Below are 22,677 nucleotides of genomic sequence, written 5' to 3'. Positions count from 1 at the left end.
GCTCTCTGTGCGTGCATGGGGAGAGAGGTCTCTGGTGTCTCTTCCTCTTCGTATGAGGACACCAGTCATATTGGATTCCATCCCATCCTTATGACCTCACTTAAACTAAATTACATCTTTTTTTTTTTTTCAATTTTAGAGACACACACAGAGAGAAAGAGCCTGTGAGTGGGAGAGAGTGGCAGAGGGAGAGAAAGAGAGCAGGCTTTATCTCACAACCCTGGGATCATGACCTGAGCCGAAATCAAGCGTTGGGTGCCCAATCCACTGAGCCACCCAGGCGACCCAAACTTAATTCATCTTTAAGGGGCCTATCTCTGGGTACAGTCACACTGGGGGTTAGGGCTTCAGCATGTGAATTTGGGGGGACACAGTGCAGTTCTCCACGCTGGGCATGATGAACGTACATGAGATCCCTCTTATCAGCCACCAGTCATTTTGCCTTCTTCGTGGCTCTGGCTGCCACCACGATTTAGCCGTCTTCCCATGTGGCACTGTCTTTGGGCCCTCTAACAAGCTCAAACAGAATGGTGGAGAAGGGACTATGACTCAGGGCACATCCTTTGGCCATGAGAAGGCTGAGTCGGGAATATGTTCTCTTTCCAGGGAGCACTTGGTTCCCACAGGGAGCACTTCAATTTACTCACAGACCCTCCTTTGGAGACATCTGGCCCTGTGGAAGCCTTAGCTGTCTCTTTCCCCTCATGGAGGAGATATTTTTAGACAAAACCCCTCACATGTCCCTTCAGCCTCATCCGCACCTAAACCCCACCTTTCCAGAGGGAGAGGGAGAGCATTTTAACCTACTGGTAAAGGGAAAACATTAATGGGAAGAGAAGAAGACAGAGGAGTCTTAAAGCTGTTGAAGCAGGACCGTCAAAGTTCCTTCTTACATTATTGGCAAAAATAAATGCCAAGCTATCCAGTTGATAACAACGCATGAAAGCATCCAAAATTCGTTTGCATCTGTTGCTATGGGAGTATAGGCATCAACCTCGTGGTATCAGCTTACAGAAAGAGTGCTCTGTGTCATCTGCCTGGGACCATGTCCACACATGCACACTCACGTGTGCACACACACAAACCCACACACGTGCACGCACACACACAGGCACGGTTGCTGTGCTACAGAGGTGCAGACCTTGAGCAGGCTCAGTATTAGGTGGTCGTGCTTCCGGAATGGCAAATGCTAGAAGATGGGTCGGCGTCCCTGTCGTGCTCAGGGAGTACATGCAAGCGTGCATGACACCTGGCATGATACTGTCATGTATAGGTAGCCCAGGAAACACCTGATGAAGTATTTGTTAAAATAAGAGATCTTCAGGGATGTCTGGACAGCCCCCCACCTCCAATGTCCTGAGGTGGGCCTGCTGGGGGCCCTTTCTAGTGGGTGTCCAGGCCTCTTCCAGAAGCCCCTGAGCCTCTGTGGAGTCCTCCGAGGAGAGGCACCTTGCTTATTTGAGGAATGTTAAGTCTACACTCTAGAGATCCCCTCCCACGTGATGCCACCACCCCCCCCAGGTTACAAGCCATCTTCCCTGAAGGGTGAGAAATCTGCAGGATGTCTCTGTGCACTTGGCTCATGTTGGTCATGGTCTGTTGAATATCAACAGTTACTTCTCTTCCCTCCCCTGTCCCAGCACGTTTGGGTTTTCTAAGAAAGCAGTAAAGTGTTAGGATAAACTTTTTTGCTTCGAACTTGTAAATCCCCAGGGAGAGTTGACCCCTACACTTACTCACTTAACTCATCAAAATGTTGTTGGAGCCATGGCTCCAGCCCTGGGACCCTCCAGTCCACTCTGGGGACTTGGCTCTGTGATTGCCTCACCGGGGTGGCATCTTTTCCCAAAGTCCTGGATCCTGGAGACACTTGAGAAACCTGGAGTAAGAGTGTGTAGTTCTCCTTGACTCTGACCATCATCAAGAAGCCCCCTTTCTCAAAACTGCAGTTCGTGTGACATTTGGACTGGCTAAGCAAGTTAGCCTGTGACCCAAAGGCTGCTGGGCCGTGGCTCCCAATTAGCAGAAAGCCGTATTGCATGGGGAAGGCTGGGAAGCGTCCTTGGGATGCGTCTGTGTGTCCATTGCCTGTCTTGGTGACTCTTCTCCCCACCTCACTCCCAGCCCCACACAGCTATTCTCTTGTTCCAGGGAAGGTGTCTGACTCGATGAACTCTCTGGCATGAGTTTTTCTTTTCCTCCATTGCACCTTTAATGTTCTACTTAAGAAGGATTTGCCTACCCCAAGGTCAGAAAGACTTAACTTCTATGTTTTCTTCTAAGAGTTTTATAGTTTCAGATCTTACATCTAGCTCTGCGATCCACTTGGAGTTAGTTTCTGTGTACCACATAAAGAAGGAGATGTGATGTCAATCTTTGGCATGCAGCTGTCCAGGTGTCCCAGCACCATTTGTTGAAAAGGCTCTTTTTTCTCTGCGCTGGATGGTCTTGGCACCCTTGTTGAAAACCGATTGACTAGAAATGTGAACGTTTAATTCTGGACTCCCAGTTATGGTCCATTGACCTAAATGTCTGTTTATTCAACTACTACATTGTTTTGGTTACTCTAATTTTGTATTAGTTTCAAAATTGGGAATGTTGAACCCTTCAGTGATCAGGCTCGCAAGCTATTCCCTTTACTTTGTGCATTTACTGCTTCCTTTAGCCTTGAGTAAGTTGCTGAATTTTTCTGCTTATTGACATCCTGCTCGGTAAATAGCTGTGTAGGTATCGGCACTTTTGAATTACAGTGGCAGCCTCTGCAATGCTCAGGTTTAAGGAAGGAACTAATGCCCCTCTGTGAGCCTTGGCCCTCACCCTCTGTTCATGGTGTAGGAATAAAGACCTTGGCTAACTCATCTTCCTTCCACAGTAGCTGACCCCAAGGGATCCAGAAAACAAGAAACAGGGAAACTGGTATACATACTGGTAGTGGAATTGCTAAGACAAGGCTAGGTCTGGGAAGGCTTATCCAGCTGTGCTCCTGGGAGATAGGGGCACTGAGCTGGGGCAGAGAGGCATCGACCGGGCCAGCTCTGGAAGGCGGTGCTCCTCAGTCCCAAGAAGCGGGGCTGTGCTGCTCAGGCCACTTCTACCAGCCCTCCAGAGCCTTCCCGTTAATGTTCTGTCCCAATTTTTTGAAGCTGTGCCTGTCTTTCAGCACATCTGAGGCTTTGTCCACCCTGTGCAGAACCATTTAGGAGGTCAGTGACTTACAGTGGAGGCGATGGCCCTGTGGGCCACTCACCTTGGAGAGGAAGCAGAAGCAAAAGTGCGGAGGAGGACAGACCTGAGTTAACCAAACGAATTGGATAGTGCAGAGTTCAGAAATGAACGTGACAGTTAAATGTAGGCTGAATTTCCTGATTGCAACTGTTGAGGACTCCACTGTGTCTGATAATAGGACATGATTTTTTAGAATACAGTTCATTGTCATCACTCGAGGATTCTGCATTGGTGAATTGCCTACTTGCTAAAATTTATTTGTGACTCCAAAATCAGTCTTTGTAATGCTTATGTGGTCATTTTGCAGACGTGTGCAGAGAAGCAAAAATTTGAGACACCAAAGAGGCACGTTCCCAGATGAACAGAGTGACCTTTTGCCTTCTCGTTCCAGCTGTCATACTGTACACAAATGCCTTTCTCGTGGCCTGTCTGGTGCCACTTTTTTTTTTTTTTTTTTTTTTACATTTTTGTGCTTTTTTTTTTTTTTTTTTTTTTTTGGTGGTGATTTTGCTGTTTACAATGGCTTCCAAGAATAGTGCTTAAGTGCTGTCTAGTGGTCTAAAGCAGAGAAAGGCTGTCATGTGCCTAACAGAGAAAATACATAAGCTTCATTCGGGCAGGAGTTATAGGACTGTTGGCCATGAATTCAATGTGAAGGAATCAACCATATATTAAATGAGGTGTCTTTGAACACAAACACATAACACAAGGTTCTGTATTAATCAGTTGACAAAGATGTTGTGACTAGAAGCTCATAGGAGCCTAACCCTATAATGTCCTCTGGGAGCAATGGCTATGTATTTGAGAATCCGGTGTTTACACTGACTTTTTAGAATCTACCTACCACTGATAATAAGAATCAACTGTAATTCCTTTTCTTTTGTCACATACTAGACTGTAAGACTTTAGCTCTTTTAAAATTTTTTTAAGTTTATTTATTTTGAGAGAGACTGAGTGAGTGGGGAAGGGATGGGAGAGAGGGAGAGAGAGAATCCCAAGCAGGCCCTGCACTGTCAGCATGGAGCCCGACACGGGGCTTGAACTCACAAACCGTGAGTTCATGACCTGTGCTGAAACCCCAAGAGTCGAATGCTTAACCGGTGCCCCAAGACTTTGCTCTTAAATGCTGTTTACACATTCAGCTCATACTTCCAACCGCTTAGCAATATTTACAAGAGCACGAGGACATGTCCACGAGCCTGAATGTGCAACTCTGTCCCAACCACTGTGATTGCCAAGTGAGTAGATATAAGTTGCTTTCTCGCAATTGGCAGCATTGCGTCCCAGTGATAACCATAGTGGTGTTAGTACTTTGAGCAGTTGGTAGAAGAAATTCGACCGTTTCTTTCAGAGGCAGAGTCCAAGAAGGTCTGAGTAATGGGCAACAAGGCCAACAGCTGTAAACTGTTTACACGTGACAATTTGCTGGATAAATCAGAGTTTATACAGCTATGTGTTGTTTACTTCTTAAACCTAGAAAGAATATGGTCAACCCAGAGTTTAAGAATTCTGTGCTTACACCGTGCAGTTTTCTACTGAGAAAGAAAATAATTAAATCTCCTCAGCCAATTTCCTCTCCAAAATTGCAATCCTATCAAGGAAAGGAGGAGAAGGGAGAATGTCCACAATGTGTTGGCATGGCTGGGAGGGTAGGTTAGGAGACAGGCTTTTCTGAATGAGTCAGGTAGACTTCTCCAGGCATCAGAAAAACTCTTTACAGCCCATCAACATTTCAGATTTTTATTTTATTTTTTTTAAGTTTATTTGTTTATTTTGAGAGAGAGAGCATGAGCAGGAGAGTGGCAGAGAGGGAGAGAATCCCAAGCAGGCTCTGTGCTGTCAGCACAGAGCCCGATGTGGGGCTTGATCCCATGAACTGTGAGATCATGACCTGAACTGAGATCAAGAGTCAGATGCTTAACTGACTGAGCCACCCAGGGGCCCCAGCATTTCAGATTTTTAAAAGCGTGTTTTGCTTCCCTAATCTGCCAGAAGTGTAGCAAAGATGGAGTGAGCCGCTATTTGGAAACAATCATACACTCAGTGATGCCTTGACTGTGACCTCCCTTCATCTCTGCTGCCTGAAGGGCCACATAGTCAGGATCAAAATTTGGAGGGTATTTTTTTGAGGCAGGGAGTGGTCAGGGAGGTCGCTCCCACCTCTGCCTCTGCTATAAGTCACCTTGGATAAATGGAATATAAGCAAGAACTTTGATTTTCATGGCAAGCACATACTCATTATATTAGGTTTAAACCAAGAGAAAAAGAGGGGCACCTGGGTGGCTCGGTAGGTTGAGCGTCAGACTCCAGCTCGGGTCATGATCTCACAGTTCGTGAGTTTGAGCCTCGCGTCGGGCTCTGTGCTGACAGCTGAGAGCCTGGAGCCTGCTTCAGATTCTGTGTCTCCCTCCCTCTGCCTCTTCCCCACTCATGCTCTGTCTCTCTCTGTCCTCAAAAATGAATAAACGCTAAAAAAATTTTAAAAAAACGAGAAAAAGGACGAAAATTTAAGATTTATAATGACTTCACCATGTCCTAGAGGTAACTGTTATTATTGTTGCATATATCCAGTGAGTCTTTATCTTTCGTTTTAAAACCGTTTGGACTTGAACACCTGAAACCTTTATTTTATGCCCCCATCTCTGCAGAAACACACATTAAGATTTATGAAAATTGTCAAAACCCCCAAAGATTATTCATTGTTGTTGGTCACCAAAGCTATGGTGAGGGAGGCCCAGGGTTTGCCTGGAGAAGCCCTGGTGTTGGAGAAAAGAGAGTCCTGCCCTTGGATCCGGGCCTGGGCTTGGTCAGCCCTATAACCGGTGACTGGGCCTCCATTTCCCTGTCTGTAAATTGGGCCAGTAACCATACCCGCCAAATAAGGGAGGGTCCCGCGTGCAGAGCAGTGCTTGTCCACAGAGAGGACCCTAAGACCCCGTTGTCTGTTTCCCTTTTATTCCAGGGAGCTCTGTAAACATGTGTTGTTTGATGTTTTTAAAATTTCAAAAGTAAGTTCTGTGATTTTTTTGTGTGTGTGGAGAATTTTAAGTCACGGAAAAGTACCGCTCTAGGGTCTTGCTGTCTGCGTAGGGAATTCCAGTGACCAGGGAAGGCCCCTCTGGTCCCACACCTTCAGCATCGATGTTACCAGAACTTGGGCTTACAGACCTCATTTTTTTAACAGGAAATCAACGTAGAGAAAAGTGGTATTTCCTCATTTCTTGACAAGTGCCAGTGTGGGGCTGGGGCAGGTTTTCCAGGTTGGTGCCTTTGCGTCCTGAGGTGACAGGTCTCTCTCCAGGGCTTCTGCACCCTCTCCGCCCCACACTGCTGTTCTTCCCAGGGAGCATGGAATAGCAGTGGCTTTGTTTCCCGTGGGAGCTCATGGCTTAATGACCATTTATTCCCCGAAGCTCTTACTTTGACAACGACCTGGGATTTTCTCCAGATTTGCTTTGTGACTTCTACGCATTTCCACACTGTGGCACATAAATGCTCAAGTCCCCTGCACTCCAGATCAGGAGCCGTCCTCTTTTACACGCTTTGCCTTGCTCGCTCTTATGACCAGGCTGTTCACGATTGGACTACGTCACTGAAAGCACTAGACCTTAATCCACCTTTGTGTGAGAACATTTCTTGTAAATAAACCGACCCTTTGTTTTCTAGTTTAAAAAAAATCATCTGGGCCTTGGAAAAATTAAAATGCAATTATTGGAAGGCTCCTTGCTTAGCCGTTTCCCTCATGTCGCGTGTTACCTAATCCCAGTGGAAACTCAGAACTGCCAGCTCTGGGTGCTGAGCGCGGCAGAGGCCAGGGGACGTGTTTGTGTGGCATTGAAGCTGCTGGTTCAGCACACGCTCGTGGGACAGCAAGCTCAGCACAGCTGGCTTTAGATGCCTCCTTCCCCCATTCACCAGATGACTTCTCCCGGGGGCGACCACATCTGATTGTTCCAATTGATTCATTGACCCAGGACTCCACAGTCCGGGCTGGGAGAGCACTTCTGGGTGTGCATCGGAGTGTGTGCGTGTGTTGTTGCACGCACATACCATCAGCACTATGTAGAAGTGTTCCACCTACTCACTGCTGGACTTGATGTAGCAACCCACAAAGCATTTTTAAACAAAACCAGAATAATGACCTTGAAGGCACCGAGAAGCCAGAGCATGTCCTTTCTCTGCTTGTCATTTTTCTCCTTCCAATAGTCTGCATTGCCGGATTATGATGTCCACGTGCAAAAAAAGCATCTTGAGGCCAAATAACATTTCTTTTTTTTTTTTTTTTTAATTCTGCAAACTTGGCCAAGCACATTGCATGTTTCCAAATAAAAATAGACATACCCCGTGGTGCCGGCTTGGTGTGCCAAATGTGAGTGGAGTCTGGGAGAAGCATCTCCCTGCAGAGCAGGGATGTGGGCGCCATACTTCTAAGGGGTTCATGGGGGACAGTCAGGAGGAAGGAGGGGGTGCCCGGTGTGTGGCTGAGGTCTACCTCAGTTAGAACTTGATGTCAACAAAGAGGATTGGATTAGCTTTGGGGGAGCAGAGAAAGAGGCTCATTTTTAATTAATTCCCCCCCGCCCCCAACCACCCCATCCATTCTCTTCCACCTTCTGCCAACTCGTTCCTTCCCCAACTCTTGTGCCCGCAAGGCAGGTGTCAGCTCCAGAGATACCCTGTGCACGTTGTGAAAGGGGCCCTCTGAATGGAGCAGCATGTAGCTTGGCGGTTGATGGTGTTGTGGGTGGAAAAGAGGCGCCTCTTGCTCTGGTGGCCGCAGTCCCTCCCAGGGCACAGGGCTGTTGGGCAGAGTCGGGCTGGGAGAGCCTCTAGCCAGCCAGTCAACAGGCACCACTAAGCGGCACATGCCTGCCCCCCGCCCCCCACATCCTTTGTGAACTCACAGCAGGAGCAATACTGAATCTTCTCGGGCGTGTGACCGGCCAGCCACTCTGTGCCACCACCCACTCATCCATTTCACGGTGTATGGAGGAGGCAGGTGCCACAGTGCTTCCAGCCCTCACTCGAGTTCTGTCCCAAGCCCTGGGAGGGGGTGGGGTCCACGGACTCTTTTGTTGAGATAAGCCCTAGGGCCACCTGGATCTGTAAGAGATGCCTGTCCTGGGCGCAGAGATAGCAGAAGCGAACAGGAAGTGCAGAGAGCTGCCGTGGGGCAGGGGCAGCTTGCAGACAGGTGGCCAGTACATGCCTCAGATGTGCCCAGCCTGGCCAAGGCCCTCCTGTTTTATACACACCTTTCTGCCAGAATAACCTTTCTTCCCTAGAAGACTCCCATCTGCCCACCAGAGGCTGTGGCAGCCTCCTGTCCCTCACTCACCCCAGTCCCCCACATCTGTCTTGCTCCCAGTTGGCTGGGTTGGGTTCTTGTCTCAGAGAGGGGCCTAAGGACCCCAGTCAGGTGTGTGTGCAGAGGAGTTGGTCCACAGGGCACATCCTCAGTGATGATTTCCAGGCCCTCACTCTTCAATGGTCCTCTCCCTCCCTTGGGCTCCCTGTTTCATTTTCTCCCAAGGATTCCTGAAACATCTTTCTGAATATTCTGCCCAGCTCTCCCTGGCCTGCTTTCTGGGAGCCCCGCTGCTCCTCTGCTTCCTGCTCACACCTGAGAGCATTGGCCCTCAAAGGGCTAGGGCTGGGATGAGGGGAAGAAGGTGCCCAGAGTGCAGGACTTAGGGAGATGCTCCCTCCCTCCCTCTCTGGGCCAATCCACCTTACCTTTCACCTCTGAGGCTTGGTTTCCTTCTGTTACTGCCATCGTGGGTAATTAGGATTAAATTAGATAATGTGTATGCACTCAGCACATTGCCTGACACCACTTAGATGCTTAGGAGAGCTGCATGGTGGCTTATTATTGTGAATCCAAAAGCGGTATACTCAAGCCCATCCCCCACGTGAGCTCTGGAATGACAGCTCTAGCCCTGTGGCTACATCATCCTCCCAGTTTGCCCCTCTTCTCTCAATCATGTGTGATGTTGACCGTATGGACTTGCCCCGCAAGGTCAGGGCCTCCCACGTTCTGAAGAGGATGTGTTTTGTGTCTCTGCTGCAGGAATTGCTTACTTAGGAGGTGTGTGCAGTGCTAAGAGGAAATGTGTCCTTGCCGAAGACAATGGTCTCAATTTGGCCTTTACCATCGCTCATGAGCTGGGCCACAAGTAAGTATCAGACTCTGTGTTGTTCTGCCTCTTCCAATTCCTTTCTGAATATATATTTTTTTTCACTTGAATTCTGTAAGTTCTAAAACAGTTCTGCTCTAAGCCTTTGCTTCTTTCGTAACACAGACCTAGGTCAGCAAGCCTGGGTCCCAGGCCTTCAGGGAGCCCCAGAGATTACTGAACAGATGGTCTCTGAGAGTTGAAATGTTAATTCCGTGTTCATGTCTATTTTGTAGAGGGGAGAAGTTTTTCCCAGAGTGTCCTCTTTGGTTGCATTTCCTTTCCTGGACCAGCACGATCTTTGATTCACTCTAAGTATATCGTTCAAATAATGGGATTTGTCTTCATAGATAAAGTCCAGCTGTCTGAAGGTAGAATGTCAGTGTCTTAGGTTTAAAGAATTATCAGCTACTGCCTTTGTACATGGAAATTCTTCCCTTGAGGATGGGATAGCCATTGGACCCCAGAGCCCAAAGATGTTCTAGAAAGGGTCTTTTCAGAGGAGGAAACAGAAGGTCAGAGGGGTTGAGTGGCTGGCCTATGAGTAAGATCACCTGCAGGAAGTCTCAGGTGGCAGCCAGCCAGCCGACTCTAAAACTGTGGCCTGAGTGTTGACTGTTTCTCCTGCAATAGGTGTCTGTTTTGTTTTTCTCTGAAGGAAAAATTGTGGTATGACTGCATGAGAACTTAAAAAATAAATAAGCAAATTGAGGAGGTCAGGGCATGAAGAACAATAGGAACATTTATATTGGGTTGACTCGAACAAAGTTAAATGGAAATCTAGTTCTTGAGGGGATAAATGTACTGTAAATGTTTCCTAGTGATCTATGGACTACTAGATGCCTGGGACCCTAAATGTGAACTCAAGCTGCTTCTTGAGTAAAGCCCATCTATAAGGAGGAGGACAAAAGCAATTTCCTCTAGGATTAGCCCTATCTATGGCTAGATATAGATGTATATTTCTTCTTCTTCTTCGTCTTCGTCGTCGTCTCCTCCTCCTCCTCCTCCTCCTCCTCCTCCTCCTCCTCCTCCTCCTCCTCCTCCTTCTCCTCCTCCTCCTCCTCCTTCTCCTCCTCCTCCTCCTCCTCCTTCTCCTCCTTCTCCTCCTCCTCCTTCTCCTCCTCCTCCTTCTCCTCCTCCTCCTTCTCCTCCTCCTCCTCCTTCTCCTCCTCCTCCTCCTTCTCCTCCTTCTCCTCCTCCTCCTTCTCCTCCTCCTCCTCCTCCTCCTCCTTCTCCTCCTCCTCCTCCTCCTCCTCCTCCTCCTTCTCCTCCTCCTCCTCCTCCTCTTCCTCCTCCTCCTCCTCTTCCTCCTCCTCCTCCTCCTCTTCCTCCTCCTCCTCCTCCTCTTCCTCCTCCTCCTCCTCCTCCTCCGTTTTGTTTATCTGGCCCCATTCTCCTGTTTTTCACTCCTGTAGATGGGTTTGGTAGTTGACTTTTCTATATCTATTGAGTATCATGATGTGAGTACAATGAGTGATAAAACACTGGTGACAGCACATTGCCTATACCTTTTTACCTACCGGGAAATAATTTTTAAAACTAATGGTAATCAAATATATTTTCATATTTCTGGTTTATGGGAAAAAAAACAAGAGTGGTTGCTGAGAGAAAAGTGTAAATCAGTACGACTTTGGCAAACACCTTCCCGCTATTCAGTGACCCACCCAGCCTGTCCCAGTTCCTCAGAACCAACTACCTAATGGTTTTGAGAATGCAGTTGTCAAAACGTTTCCCAGCATGTGGGTTGTCGTGGACTTTTGAATAGATTTCTATGAACTGCAATATTCCTTGCAGCATTTGGAGCCAGGGCACATGCCAGAGTGCTTTTTGCACCCACATGTGAACACACACGTCCTGCACAGAGGCCTTTCTCCTTGGACAGTAAGAACACAGAGGGCCATTTTCTCCCTGATGACCTGTGCGATCATGCTGGGTCACTGGCACCTCAGCGCAGGTCTGCAGAAATGAATGGTTAGATTTAGTCATATTCCAGTAGCCTTTAGGTACAGTCTGCTTAAATTTCTTGGAGGGCTCTTTATAGCTTGCTATTGAACTCTAATTACCTACAAAAACAAACACCTTATTGTTAATCAAAGCCAATAAATTCTGTTAGCATTTGGCCCTGCCCCTAGTCTGGTGATTATGGTTTTCTCAGAGAAAGTCTGTTGTCTCTGATTATTCATGAGCACTGGGAAGCGGGTCCCCCCGGGAATGAAGCCACATTCTCTCCATCTGCAGACCCTTCTGGTCAGCTGGGCTCCGAGCTGCAGAGCAGACTGTGTGGAGGCCTAACAAGAAGGCTCAGCCTGCACTCTCCGTGAAGCCACTGGCCAGGCTGCTTCACAGATATGAAACCTGGAAGCTGTTGTATATTTTGAAATATAGTAACTTAAATTTCCGTGTTTTCCGAGTAATTTAACTCCGTGTTCCTTAAGTACAGGTGAACTAAGGATAGGATGGTATTCTCAGTGGACCTAAGCCAACTGGTCCATGTTCTTCAGGAAGATTTCTCAGTGAAAGCTTTAGAAAATGAGAGTACTCTTCTGCATACCCCTAGAAAGTCCCCAGGGGACTCACCAACTGGTGTCCCTAACCTTTTAATACTGATAAAGTGAAACTTGTCTTCTGAAGGAGGGGTGTGTGCCCTTGCACGTGGGCACACGTAAGCATGGCCCTTCTGTTGTTTACCCCAAATACCTCATATGAGGATCTGTGAGAGCAGTGACCCCAGCTCTGAATGTTAGGAGAAAGGTGTACTTTCCACATGAGCTACTCATTGCATTTATCAGACAATGAGGGTCGCATAAGTGAACTTGATTTTCTTTCTGCTTTGGCTGTCAGAAAACGCAAAGCAAATGTCAGGCTCGTTTTCAGACTCATTTTCGTAAGTCCCAAAATTGTGGTTTTCTCCCCTTTTCTGGGTCTCTTTGTACGAATGGTTGTATTTTACATATTAAAGTTCAAAAATAATTTTTTGGTACTATAAACTGGCTCCGATCCAATCTGCAATCAGATAGGTTCTAAATTATGAATTAAATGAAAAATTCTTACCATGATATCAATAATTCTGCTTAGGACAGGAATTAATAATGTACTAGTGATGGTTATGTCAAATCCAATCTCATTTATTGAACATCTACTGTGTTAGATACTGTGCATTCATTATGCTATTGATCAGTTCTGTGGGGTAGGTATTATTTAACTTTTATAGATTAGGGAACTAGTATTACTTTTTAAAAATTTCTAGTCTCTACTTGATATGATTTGGGATCCCCTTTATGATAATATACCCATATGTTAGGGCTATTAAAGTAAGGATCCACGTTCTAAGAGAAGGGTAATAAGGAGACAACTTTTACATCTCCACAAAACCAAGGCACCTTCAGATTGCTACCAACCAAGGCAGAAGGGACAGTCAGTGGCAGAAGAAAGCCAATGTGTCAGCAAGAGGGGCTTCCTTACGAAACTCAAGTACTGTAGCTGCAATCGACAGCTTTCTGGTGATTACCTGGTAAAGAAGTGGGTGGAAAGACTCCAGGCCTGGGTTTAGATGAGGACTGAAGGATTTGCAATTTCTGGTGGGGGTTGGAGGATGAGAACCTGGGAGGGGCTGTTCTGCACTTCCGCTAGGAGGATGGGTTGGTGCCACACAGAAGCCGTGATGGACCGTGACTTTGACTTTGAGGTTTTCTAGCCTTCATGACCTTAGTTGCCTTCTTGCTCATGAAAGACTGCCTGGTAGGCAGCTGTATGTTTACCTAGTGAACAGAAATGTGGTAGCATGCATTTGGGAAGGCATCTGTCTCTCTGTCTTGCCATGATTGCTTGAGAACCCAGCTGAAAATGAGGGACTACTTCATCCTGCAGTGGCCAGGAGAGGGGAGTAGCTCCTGAATGCTAGAAGATGGCCATGATGGACCTCTCTTACTCCAGAGAGCTATAGCTGACACCTGGTATTGGTTACAACTGAAATTGATGAAGTGGGGGCCATGGTGTGCCTTTAGAGACACAACCCAGCTGGGCCAGCACTGCCCAGGTGTTTTCCCATGAGAAACCAGAACAGGGTACGTTATGGTAGACCTCAGTGTCCAAGATGTTTATCAGTATTTGGCTTTCAAGTTAAAGAAGGACAGCTAGAAGCAAGCATTTGTTTCTCTTGGGCAAGCTCATGCTTTTGAGGCTCAACCCTGATCGGCCATGGGAAGGACTCTCCCCTGCCGAGGATTAGAAGCTCAGGTCCATGCTGATGGCCCATGAGAAAAGCAAAAACAAAATCAAGGGACACCCTCACAGATCAAGGAGGAAGTTGCTAGTGGCTTTAGTATAATATTAAGATAATTGGGTATAATACATCAGATGATATTGGGCGCACTCAGGGTGGTAAACACCTGGGTATAGTATATATAATATATAACATATGACATATAATGTATAACATATAATACATCATACATAATATATAATATATAATATATAACATATAATATATCTACCAGAATTTTAGAATATATTGTTTGTTGTGATTTGGAAGTTTTAGTGTAGAAGGGAGAAAGTAAGTGGTTCTAGGACAGCTGGTTAGAATGCCTTTTGTTTGGGGGAAAATGGCATGATTAGGGCCAGGGGAGGTACTTGACGGCAAGAGCCCTCCCTAGCACTGTTGGAGGGCAAGAGGGCACAGAGCTGAGTCTCAACTGAACATTTGGGGCCTGGGGAGACCCAGAACACCATGCACGCAGCTTCTCAATCAGGTAAGACTGAGAGCTCTCGGGAAATGTCTAAACACAGGCCCTTCTGGGTGGGGGGTTGAGAGGGGGAAGGGGAACCACATAGTGCACACTTGGCCACCCACACACAGGGGAAAAAAAAAGACAGGACATATCTTTATATGTAGAAACAAAGAGCTTTCTCTTGCAGAAAATAAACCTCAGCTTCTGTTGGATTTAGGAGGCTCTGTTAGATAAGCCTGAGCCAGATCAGTTCCTGCCTTGAGTCAAACTATGTGACCTCTCTAACCCAAGTACATCTACAGAAAGCCTTCCTGACAGACCCACAAGCCACGCCCCATGTTTGGGCTCTTGCTGCCTGTTCTCCACGTGGGCACTCTCCCCACCTGCTCTTCCAGGGATTTTTTTCTGACTTCCATATGCCCTTTCTCAGCTCTTCCCATTCTGGAATTTATCTCGTCTCTGGTTGGTCGGCTCGGGTTGTGGCCTCTGCAAAATGTTCTCTTCAGGAAAGCTTGGGGCCCTGGTACAGGTGACAGCTGGGTGTTGCTGCCCAAGGGGGGCTCCTGAAGCATTTATAAGTGGCAGGAGCCTGAGTTTCACCCGAGATCAATTAGAACACACCCTCTGGGGGAGAAGCAGCTCAGGAAGACCCTCCAGGAGATTCCCGGGACATTCATGGCTCATAATAGTACTCAGGCTGCATTGTTGCTTTTTGGCCTCCTCTACCTTCTTGCTTCTGTCTCAACCCCTTTCTTTAGTCCCTCTGGGCCACCCTCAGGTGAGCCACATAGTGCTAGATATGGTCCTGCTGTCCTGGTCCTGGCTTGCCTTTCTGTCACCCTGAAACCCACGCCCTCCGCTGCTAACACCAAACCAAACACATGCACTCACAGTTGGCGAGGCAGGTGAAGAAAAGCCCAGCCATCCTGACAGTGGCAGTATGTAGGCAGGGTTAGTTCTGTTACCTGTCGTCCGACACCTGCTGGGAGACTTCACTGAGGGCCCGGAACAAAGCGTCAAGAAGTTAGTGATGGGAAAAATGTGAATGTGATGGGCAGAAGCCTGGAAATGGAGGAGCAGAGGTAGAAGGAGGCCCACAGGAGGCTTGTGCCCCATCGAGGACTGAGGTGCTGAGTACATGAGTACTCAGAAATGGAGAGAAACGCAGGACTGAGGCGTAGAGATACAAGTGTCCTGATAAGGAGCGATGTTTGGTGATCTAGCAGCCATGTGTGCACCTGTAGGCATGCGAACAGTTATAAATGGGCTCAGTTGCAGCAATGTGTGGGGCACGGCTGGGTTCTCAGACTTGCTCATATGCCCATGGCCCTTAGAACCATGCCCATCCCCTGTTTTGGAAACACGGCCTGACTGGCAGAACTTGGAAGGAGTATTGAAGCATGAACAGAGCAGGGACTTTGTTCCCCAGCTCAGTCCTATGAGGACAGGGCAGGTGGGATGCCACTACATGTCCCGAAGTAACAAGTGGGATCTTTGGCCCCAGGCAGGTCCCATGTGAAGCTTGGTATCCTCCAATAAAGACATTCCCTAAAAAGCTAGATCCAGGCACTCTGGATGTTTCCAGCCAGAATGTGACAGTGTGCAAATGAGCTCAGGGCAGTGGATGTTGGAAGGATGTCTCATTTACACATGCCTGGGGACGTGCTCGCCTGGTGTGCAGCACAGAATTTCAACTGACTCCCATCCCTGAGAATCGTGGCTTATGGGCAGAGAGTGGGTGAGTGTCCAGGGAGGGCTGGGGAGCAGAGGGAAAGGGGAGGAGACAGCTGTTCTGGGGGAGGAATGTTCTTCTAACTGGAGCCGACACAGTTCAATCTGAAAAGAGTGGTCTCGAGTCCAGAACAGGAAGTAAGGAAAGCCATTATCCAGATGTGTGAAGAGGGGGAATGTTTGTCTGTGATCTGTATTAGCAATGAGCTGCCCGGCGCAGCGTGGGGGAGACGCAGAGTGAATGGAGGCCAGATGTGATCAGGCGGGTCACCTGCCCGCGGACGCACCGACAGCCACTGCTATTGCCCGAACCCTTTGCTGGGGGTCTCAGTCTGGTAGGTGCAGCATAGACATCAGATGGGCCAGCCTTATAAAGAAGGCACAGCAGAAAGAGGATTTCTGGAAATGTCATAACTGCTTAGAAACCCCGGGAGGAGGGGGAGTGTGCTTTTGTTCTAGTTAGAGTTAGGGTGGTCGTATTCACATAGAGGATCAGTCTTTCTCACAGAACAGAAAGGGGGGGAGCAGTATGTGCCCCCAGGAGGTCTGCAGGGTGGTTCTGGTTCTAGAGCAGGCACAGGTTCTAGAGCAGACCCTGGGTTTTCAGAAGGGTTCCTCCCGGGTTCTCTGGGTCTTACCCTCTGTTCCCACTCAGCTCCCACAGTCTCCTGCGGCCTCCCCCTCCAGGCTGAAGGGTAATCCGTGGTGCTAGCAGTGTTTAGGGCTCTCAGGTTTCACGCAGAGGAGCTTAGAGGGATTCCTGAGTATGATTTCCTCGGCATTTGGCCCCTGGATCAAAGTCAGTGTGTGAGCATCCGCAGGGCGCGGCAGTCTTATCCAAATTCCAGAGTTGTACAAAGCGTTCAGGCCTCATTGCCTTTCATTTTATCATTATTTCTTAAATTTGCTGCCGGAAGCTGTGGGGTCTTTGACGTTAATTTACAAGCTACCTTCCTCCTCATGTCTTCACTGAGCTAGTGACCTATGACTTCAGAGGATACGGTGCCGGAGGATTTGCAAGGCAGGCCTGTGCCCTGCACAGCTTCTATGAGCCCACTCAGCGTGGCCCTGAGCATCTCTTTCATAAAAGCAGTTTCCTTCTGGCCCCTTCCAGACGTGTGATTTTGAACGGGAGGTGCAGTGTCCAGAGCAGCAAAGGCATGTTGTAACCGATGGCTGTATTTATGTGGCTTTTCTGCCCTGAGCTAGGATTTCTCACTGCACAGTCTTAACAGGAATTGCACAGAACTTACTAGGATGTCCTCTGCAGTCTTACCCTTCACGCTGAGTCGAATGTGGGGACAGAACACTTATTCCAGTTGCTTGGAGAGCCCCGAGCCGCTGTCCTTAAGAGGACCTTGACCACAGCCTTCCCAGATCTGCCCAGGCCAGGCCTGGGAGGGGAACACAAACAAAGGGAAAAGCATTAAAAGCTCTTCTGCAAGCAGACAGATGTGGTCCCACCTGCATCCAGAGCAGCCAGTCCGTGCAGCTATTGGCCGGACGTTATCGCTCTGATGGAAAATCCAGCTGGATGTGGGGCGCCTGCTGCCCCCAGAGAACCATTACTGTAACAGGGAAGGCTACAGAAGCTGTTGCGAGTGTCTGTCTCTGCCCCAGGAATTCTTTGCATTTAATTGTCGGTAGATTTCCTTACCTAAAAGGCTGTGGTCCGGGATGGTGTTGGAGGAGAATGGGAGGAAGTCTGACTTTGGCTGAAGAACCAAATTCCAAAATCCCCTCAGAACTTCCTTACGTTACAGACTATTCCAGGAATTAGATGAGATCCAGTTTTCTCGTTAGATCGCCAGAGCTTCTGGCAGCTTCACCAAAGTGGCTTTTCTCCCGGTTCTCAGAGCAAGGGACGTCCACAGTCCTCTTAGCCTCATTTCGCCAATGGAGAGTTACCTTGCTTCCCATGGCTCTAAGTGGCCAGAGACATCGAGCAAAGCCCTTTGCACAAGCGAATAAATGTGTGCTGAGGCCTAGCCCTTCCCACATGGGTCCCTTGGTGCCTGGATTTACCCACCTTTACCTGGAAAGACGCCCTCTGCTCACATGGCTAGGGTTTTGTAAGGACCATGGGAGGTGGCAGGGGTATATGATGGAAATTTCTCTACAGGTGGAGTTTTCTGTTAGGGGCTGATTATTTGTGACCCCCCAGAATTCATAGGATGACATCTAACCTCCATTCTGATGGTATTAGCAGGTGCTTAGGTCATGAGGATGGAGCCCCCATAAATGAGATAAGTGTCCTTATAAGAAAGGACCCGAGAGCTAGCTACTTCTTTTTCTGCCATGTGAGGATGCAAAGAGAACATGGCTGTTTGCAGCCTAAAAAAGGGCCCTTGGACTTCCAGCCTCTACAACTGTGAGAAATATCCATTATTGATTAGCTGCCCAGCTTATGGTATTTTGTTATAGCAGCCCAAGCTAGCTAAGAGATGCCCTCCATTCTCCCAAGGTGTTTGGCTTCATGCCTGAAATCCTTGTTTATCTACTGCCCACTGCTGATGGAAAATTCCAGACTAAAGACCTGAGGGCAGCTGCACATTTGCTAAGACCTTGGGAACTTTGCCACCAGCATTGCCAACAGCATGTTCTAGGAAAGAGCCCTTCTCATTCTTGTCCATTTGCAGGCACACAGGGTGGGGAAGTAGTGGTTTTGCCAGATGGTGGTGTCAGAAAGGACCAGCAGAAAGGGTTAAGGGGAGCCATGAGATCACACATCTTGTTCCTGACGTCAGAGCAGAGCACAGAAGTTGCCAAGGGCCCATGTGAGGATCTGGGAATGGCCTGTCTTGGAAAAAAAAAAAAAAAAAAACATAAATAGATGGATCTAGAAGGAGGGTGGTTATAATTTTCTTAGCAAGTCACTGGAAGCATTACAAAGACATTGTCTTGTTAATCATAGCCACACTTCTGTGGTGTTGAGAGGGGGCAGGTGTGAAGTAAGCCCGGTGATTACCTGACGCTCACTTATGATTATCATCTGGAGAGAGAATAGAAAGGAGGCAGCTTGGTCAGTTTTGACCCGAACCAGGAACAGTCTTGGGGCTGGCAGGGCCCCTGAGCTGCTGATGCTGCAGGGTGGGGTGGGCGCATAGCCACTGGGAGATGCTGGACCCTGGGACCCTGGGATGTGTCACTTGGGGGGCAAGCCTGCACCATGGCCACGACTCCCCCCTCCCCCAATTCCCACCCAGCTTCCAACTGGGTAGACTGTTAAAGAGAAGGAGGGAGGGTAAGAAACAGTCATGGCCTTTACAAGTCAAACTTGTTAACAGTGTCCCCACAATGAGGACGTAGCAGGTCCAGTAGGACACCCACCATGAGGCAGCTTTAAACACACTGAGGACTAGACAGCCGGCACCCTGTGCATTTCCGAGAGGCACGTGCAGGGTGGTTTCTGGTTAGAGGAGCCTTCCTGACAGGAGCACATGGGCTCATTGGGTAAGTGACACCTAATGAACCGACGGTTGACTGTGTGAGCAGCTCTGCGGTGAGGAGAGCACATGCACTACTTATTCATCTTTGTTGCACATGTTCTATGACCGCCAAGGGGAGGCAGGAACTGCCCCATCAGCAGGACGGAAAAAAAAGGCCAGCTTGCTGTTGGCTGTCTGGTCCATGCAGAGCTTGGTTTTGTCAGCAGAGCAAGCTCCCAGAAACCCCACTCCTTTCCTCCCCCATCCAACCCCAAACCGAATTGTCCTTCCTGACTTGACAGTTGTCGCCTAAAACCCCCCTATCCCATGCCCAGTCCAGAATCTGGCAGAGAAGCATGAGGCAGCCCCACTGTGATGGCAGTGCACCAGGAACGGACTGGAGAAACACGTGCAACTGCAGCTAGCCAGTGCCTTGCTCTTCAGAGTGTGGTCTGAGCACCAGCAGCATCACGCCATCTGGGAGCTGGCTAGAAATGTGGGGATCGGGCGCACCCGGTATTCTTGATGCAAGACAGCTGAGCAGGGCAGTTCCAGCACATCCGAGTGGTAGCCCTGTCTGCCGACCCCATCTCAGCGGATGCTGCTTCTGGCTGGATGCTGTACCTGCCAGCTGGCCATGAAGGGAACATGGATGTTTGTTTCATTTGTAAGTTTTTCCCATGGGGCAGTTTTTCAAATAGCCTTCTTGCCCTGGTTTTGGAATTTCTTCTATGACCCTTCCTTTCCACCCATGCTTTGTTTAACACCCGTGCCATGCCAGCAGGCGCTGAGGGCTCTCCCGCCGGCGTTCAGAGCTAGATTCCAGGTTCCCGCTCAACTTGCTCTGGAGCTTGGACACCAGTTTACTTTGAAGACATGGTTGGAATGGCCACCACCCATCCTATCTGTTGAAAGAGACCCCACTCCAGTCTAAATATTTAACTTGGTGCATCATAAAATCTGGTACATTTTTGGCTATCCTCCAGAATGTCCAACTCTTGGGTAGCGACAGACGTCTTGGGGAATGTGCTGGTCAACCAGAGTTTGGTCTGCCCACAAAATGGAGGTTGTGCCATGTGAAGATGGAAGGAAGAGGCAGGACTGAAACACTGAACAGGAATGTCAAACTATCCCTAAAAGCCCCAGAGCAGTGAGTGGTCTTTGACATGCTCAAAGGGCAGAAGAGGGTCCTAGACTTGGAAATGCTGGCATTCCTGTCTTGCCCCCTCCCAGTCAGATTTTCTTTGGGTTTTGGTGGCAGAAGCAGATGCCTGAGTGACTGTGCCTGTCCTAAGGACGGCTTCTTCCCATCCTTGCCACCAGTGACACATGTGTGAAGACTCCATCCCTCCAGCTGCCCTGTTTGTGGAATTACACAGGTGGCAGGTATTAAAGGCATCATTGTCTCTCTTCACATTTTCCATTGACTACTCAGTCCTAGAAGACCTCTAGAAGACCAGTACTATGTGGAATGCTGCAATCCGAAGGTTTAGAGTGAGCCCTAAAGCCCAGGTCTCTCCTTGCTGCAACATGTGTTGAGTCATGAGAAGCTGGTCTGCCCCTGGGGCTTGAGTCTGGAGATCACCTGGCATCAGTCTTCAGTACTTACTGTTCTCTGGTCCTTGTGCATACAGTAACTCCTACAAAGTGATCATAAAATTCACTTCTTCATGAAAGATGGCTCATTATGATGGTTGGTTACCCAAGTGGAAAGCAAGTTAAAGAGCCCCCCCTCATATCCCCAACACACACAAAAGCAATCCTAATTCCAAACTTGTGAATTTGCAGTGGGTTATAAAGACCCCCCCCCCTTTTGAAAACCAGGGGCACTTTGTGTTTTGAAAAGCCACACCCTGCAGGATACTGCCTTTTGTGACTTAATTGCCTCTATTGCTGGACATACTCAAGACCTGACTGCCTAGTGCCTCCTACCTGGTTTTCATACATCCTGAGATTGTACATACACCTTGTTCTGTGAGGAGCTAAAGACCCAGATGATGGAGGAGGTGATAAGAGATCAACCAGCTGCTTCACATGATTTGGGCTCTCTTGGCCCAGACCGATAGAACTTGTTTGCAGATGAGAGTGCCAGCCCACTTTGATAATTGTGCAGAAGCAATGAAGGAGAAGCAAGGTGTGCCAAAGACTTAAATAGGCAAATGGCATCTTGTAAGAGGGAAATGAGACAAGTGGTATACATTTTAGACTTAGGTAATTTGTAGGAAAGATTCCCAAATGGCTCGTCAGACATAATTTGTGAGCATTCAGAATTAGAAGAGGCAATCCTAGAAGTCAGGCAAGAATCTGTGGATAACCAGCCACACCCAAAACAGATTCTGCAGAGGCAGGGAATGTAAATTTCACCAAGGTTTCTGCAAAACTCTTAACATTCCAAATGAGAAGTAGGGGGAACTGTAGGTTGGATACTCCTACAAATGAACTTGTAACTGCCGGACAGCCTTACTCAAGGCATGGTTGGTAGAGAGGTGTGTGTCTGGGAGAGAAGCTTCCTTCTGCCGTGGCACTCCCTGATTTAACATTTCGGTCATGACCTGCTTGCAGAGAGGGATAGCATGCTCATCAGTCATTGAGATGGCACAAAGATGGGAGGGAGAACAGTGTGTAAAAATTCAGAGTACACGAAGTCCATGACCACCTTGGAAAAGTGGCCAATGCAGCAATGCAGGATGGCGTTTCATTTGCACCCATTTCTCTACTACTGTGATTATTTACATTTTATAGAGAGGAAAATGAGGCCTAGGGACCTTCCAATGGTAAATGGCAGAATCCAGCTTTCAAGCCCTTTGTCGGTGTTCAAGTCTGCGCACTAACCATATGCCTTACAGCTTTCCAGATGGTATTTAATTTGATTTAAGCCCCAGATGAACCAGACATAATGCACAGGATGGTAGAAACATGGCCTAATGGCAGCATGTTTGAAAAGCTTCTAGTCACTGCCAACAAACACGTCTGTCTTTGCTTCCACTGACAGACATTACTAATTGATCCCAGGACCCTTTTCCACTGAGTCCCAGCTCATAATACTTCCTAATTCTGTAGGCAGCCACTGCCCATAGATTAAGCTTGACACAAGAGATGAAACAGATCTCCCGCATGTAAGGGGGCATGGTTAGCTACATGCTTACAAAACCAGGGCATTCTTAGACCATATTAACATGAACCTCATCTCCAGGAATGAAGGAGGCAGTTGGAACTCCGCTCCGCCCTTCAGAAGTTAAGTAGGAGACTTGCATTCAGTATTAGGGGATCTGTTTTAAGAAGGACATCAGGAGCCAGGACCATGCCCATATGCAAGGGAGGGGGATGATGAAGGAAACAGCTGGAAGAAAGGAGCATGTATGTGAACAAGAGGTATGCAGAGGGACAGAA

General features: G+C 48.2%; 1 protein-coding gene across 1 annotated transcript in view; it reads left to right on the top strand.

Moving 5' to 3' along the window:
- Positions 1-22,677, top strand: part of ADAMTS17 (ADAM metallopeptidase with thrombospondin type 1 motif 17) — a 343,010-nt gene that overhangs the window by 124,300 nt on the left and 196,033 nt on the right. The window contains 1 exon segment of the mRNA XM_042943087.1: positions 9,296-9,401. Within this exon segment, the coding sequence (XP_042799021.1) occupies positions 9,296-9,401 (106 nt within the window).

Source organism: Panthera leo, chromosome B3 (genome assembly GCF_018350215.1).
Source record: "Panthera leo isolate Ple1 chromosome B3, P.leo_Ple1_pat1.1, whole genome shotgun sequence".
Classification (NCBI taxonomy): Eukaryota; Metazoa; Chordata; class Mammalia; order Carnivora; family Felidae; genus Panthera; species Panthera leo.
The sequence above is the reverse complement of the archived record's forward strand: the minus strand, read 5'-3'. Positions and strand labels throughout refer to the sequence as shown.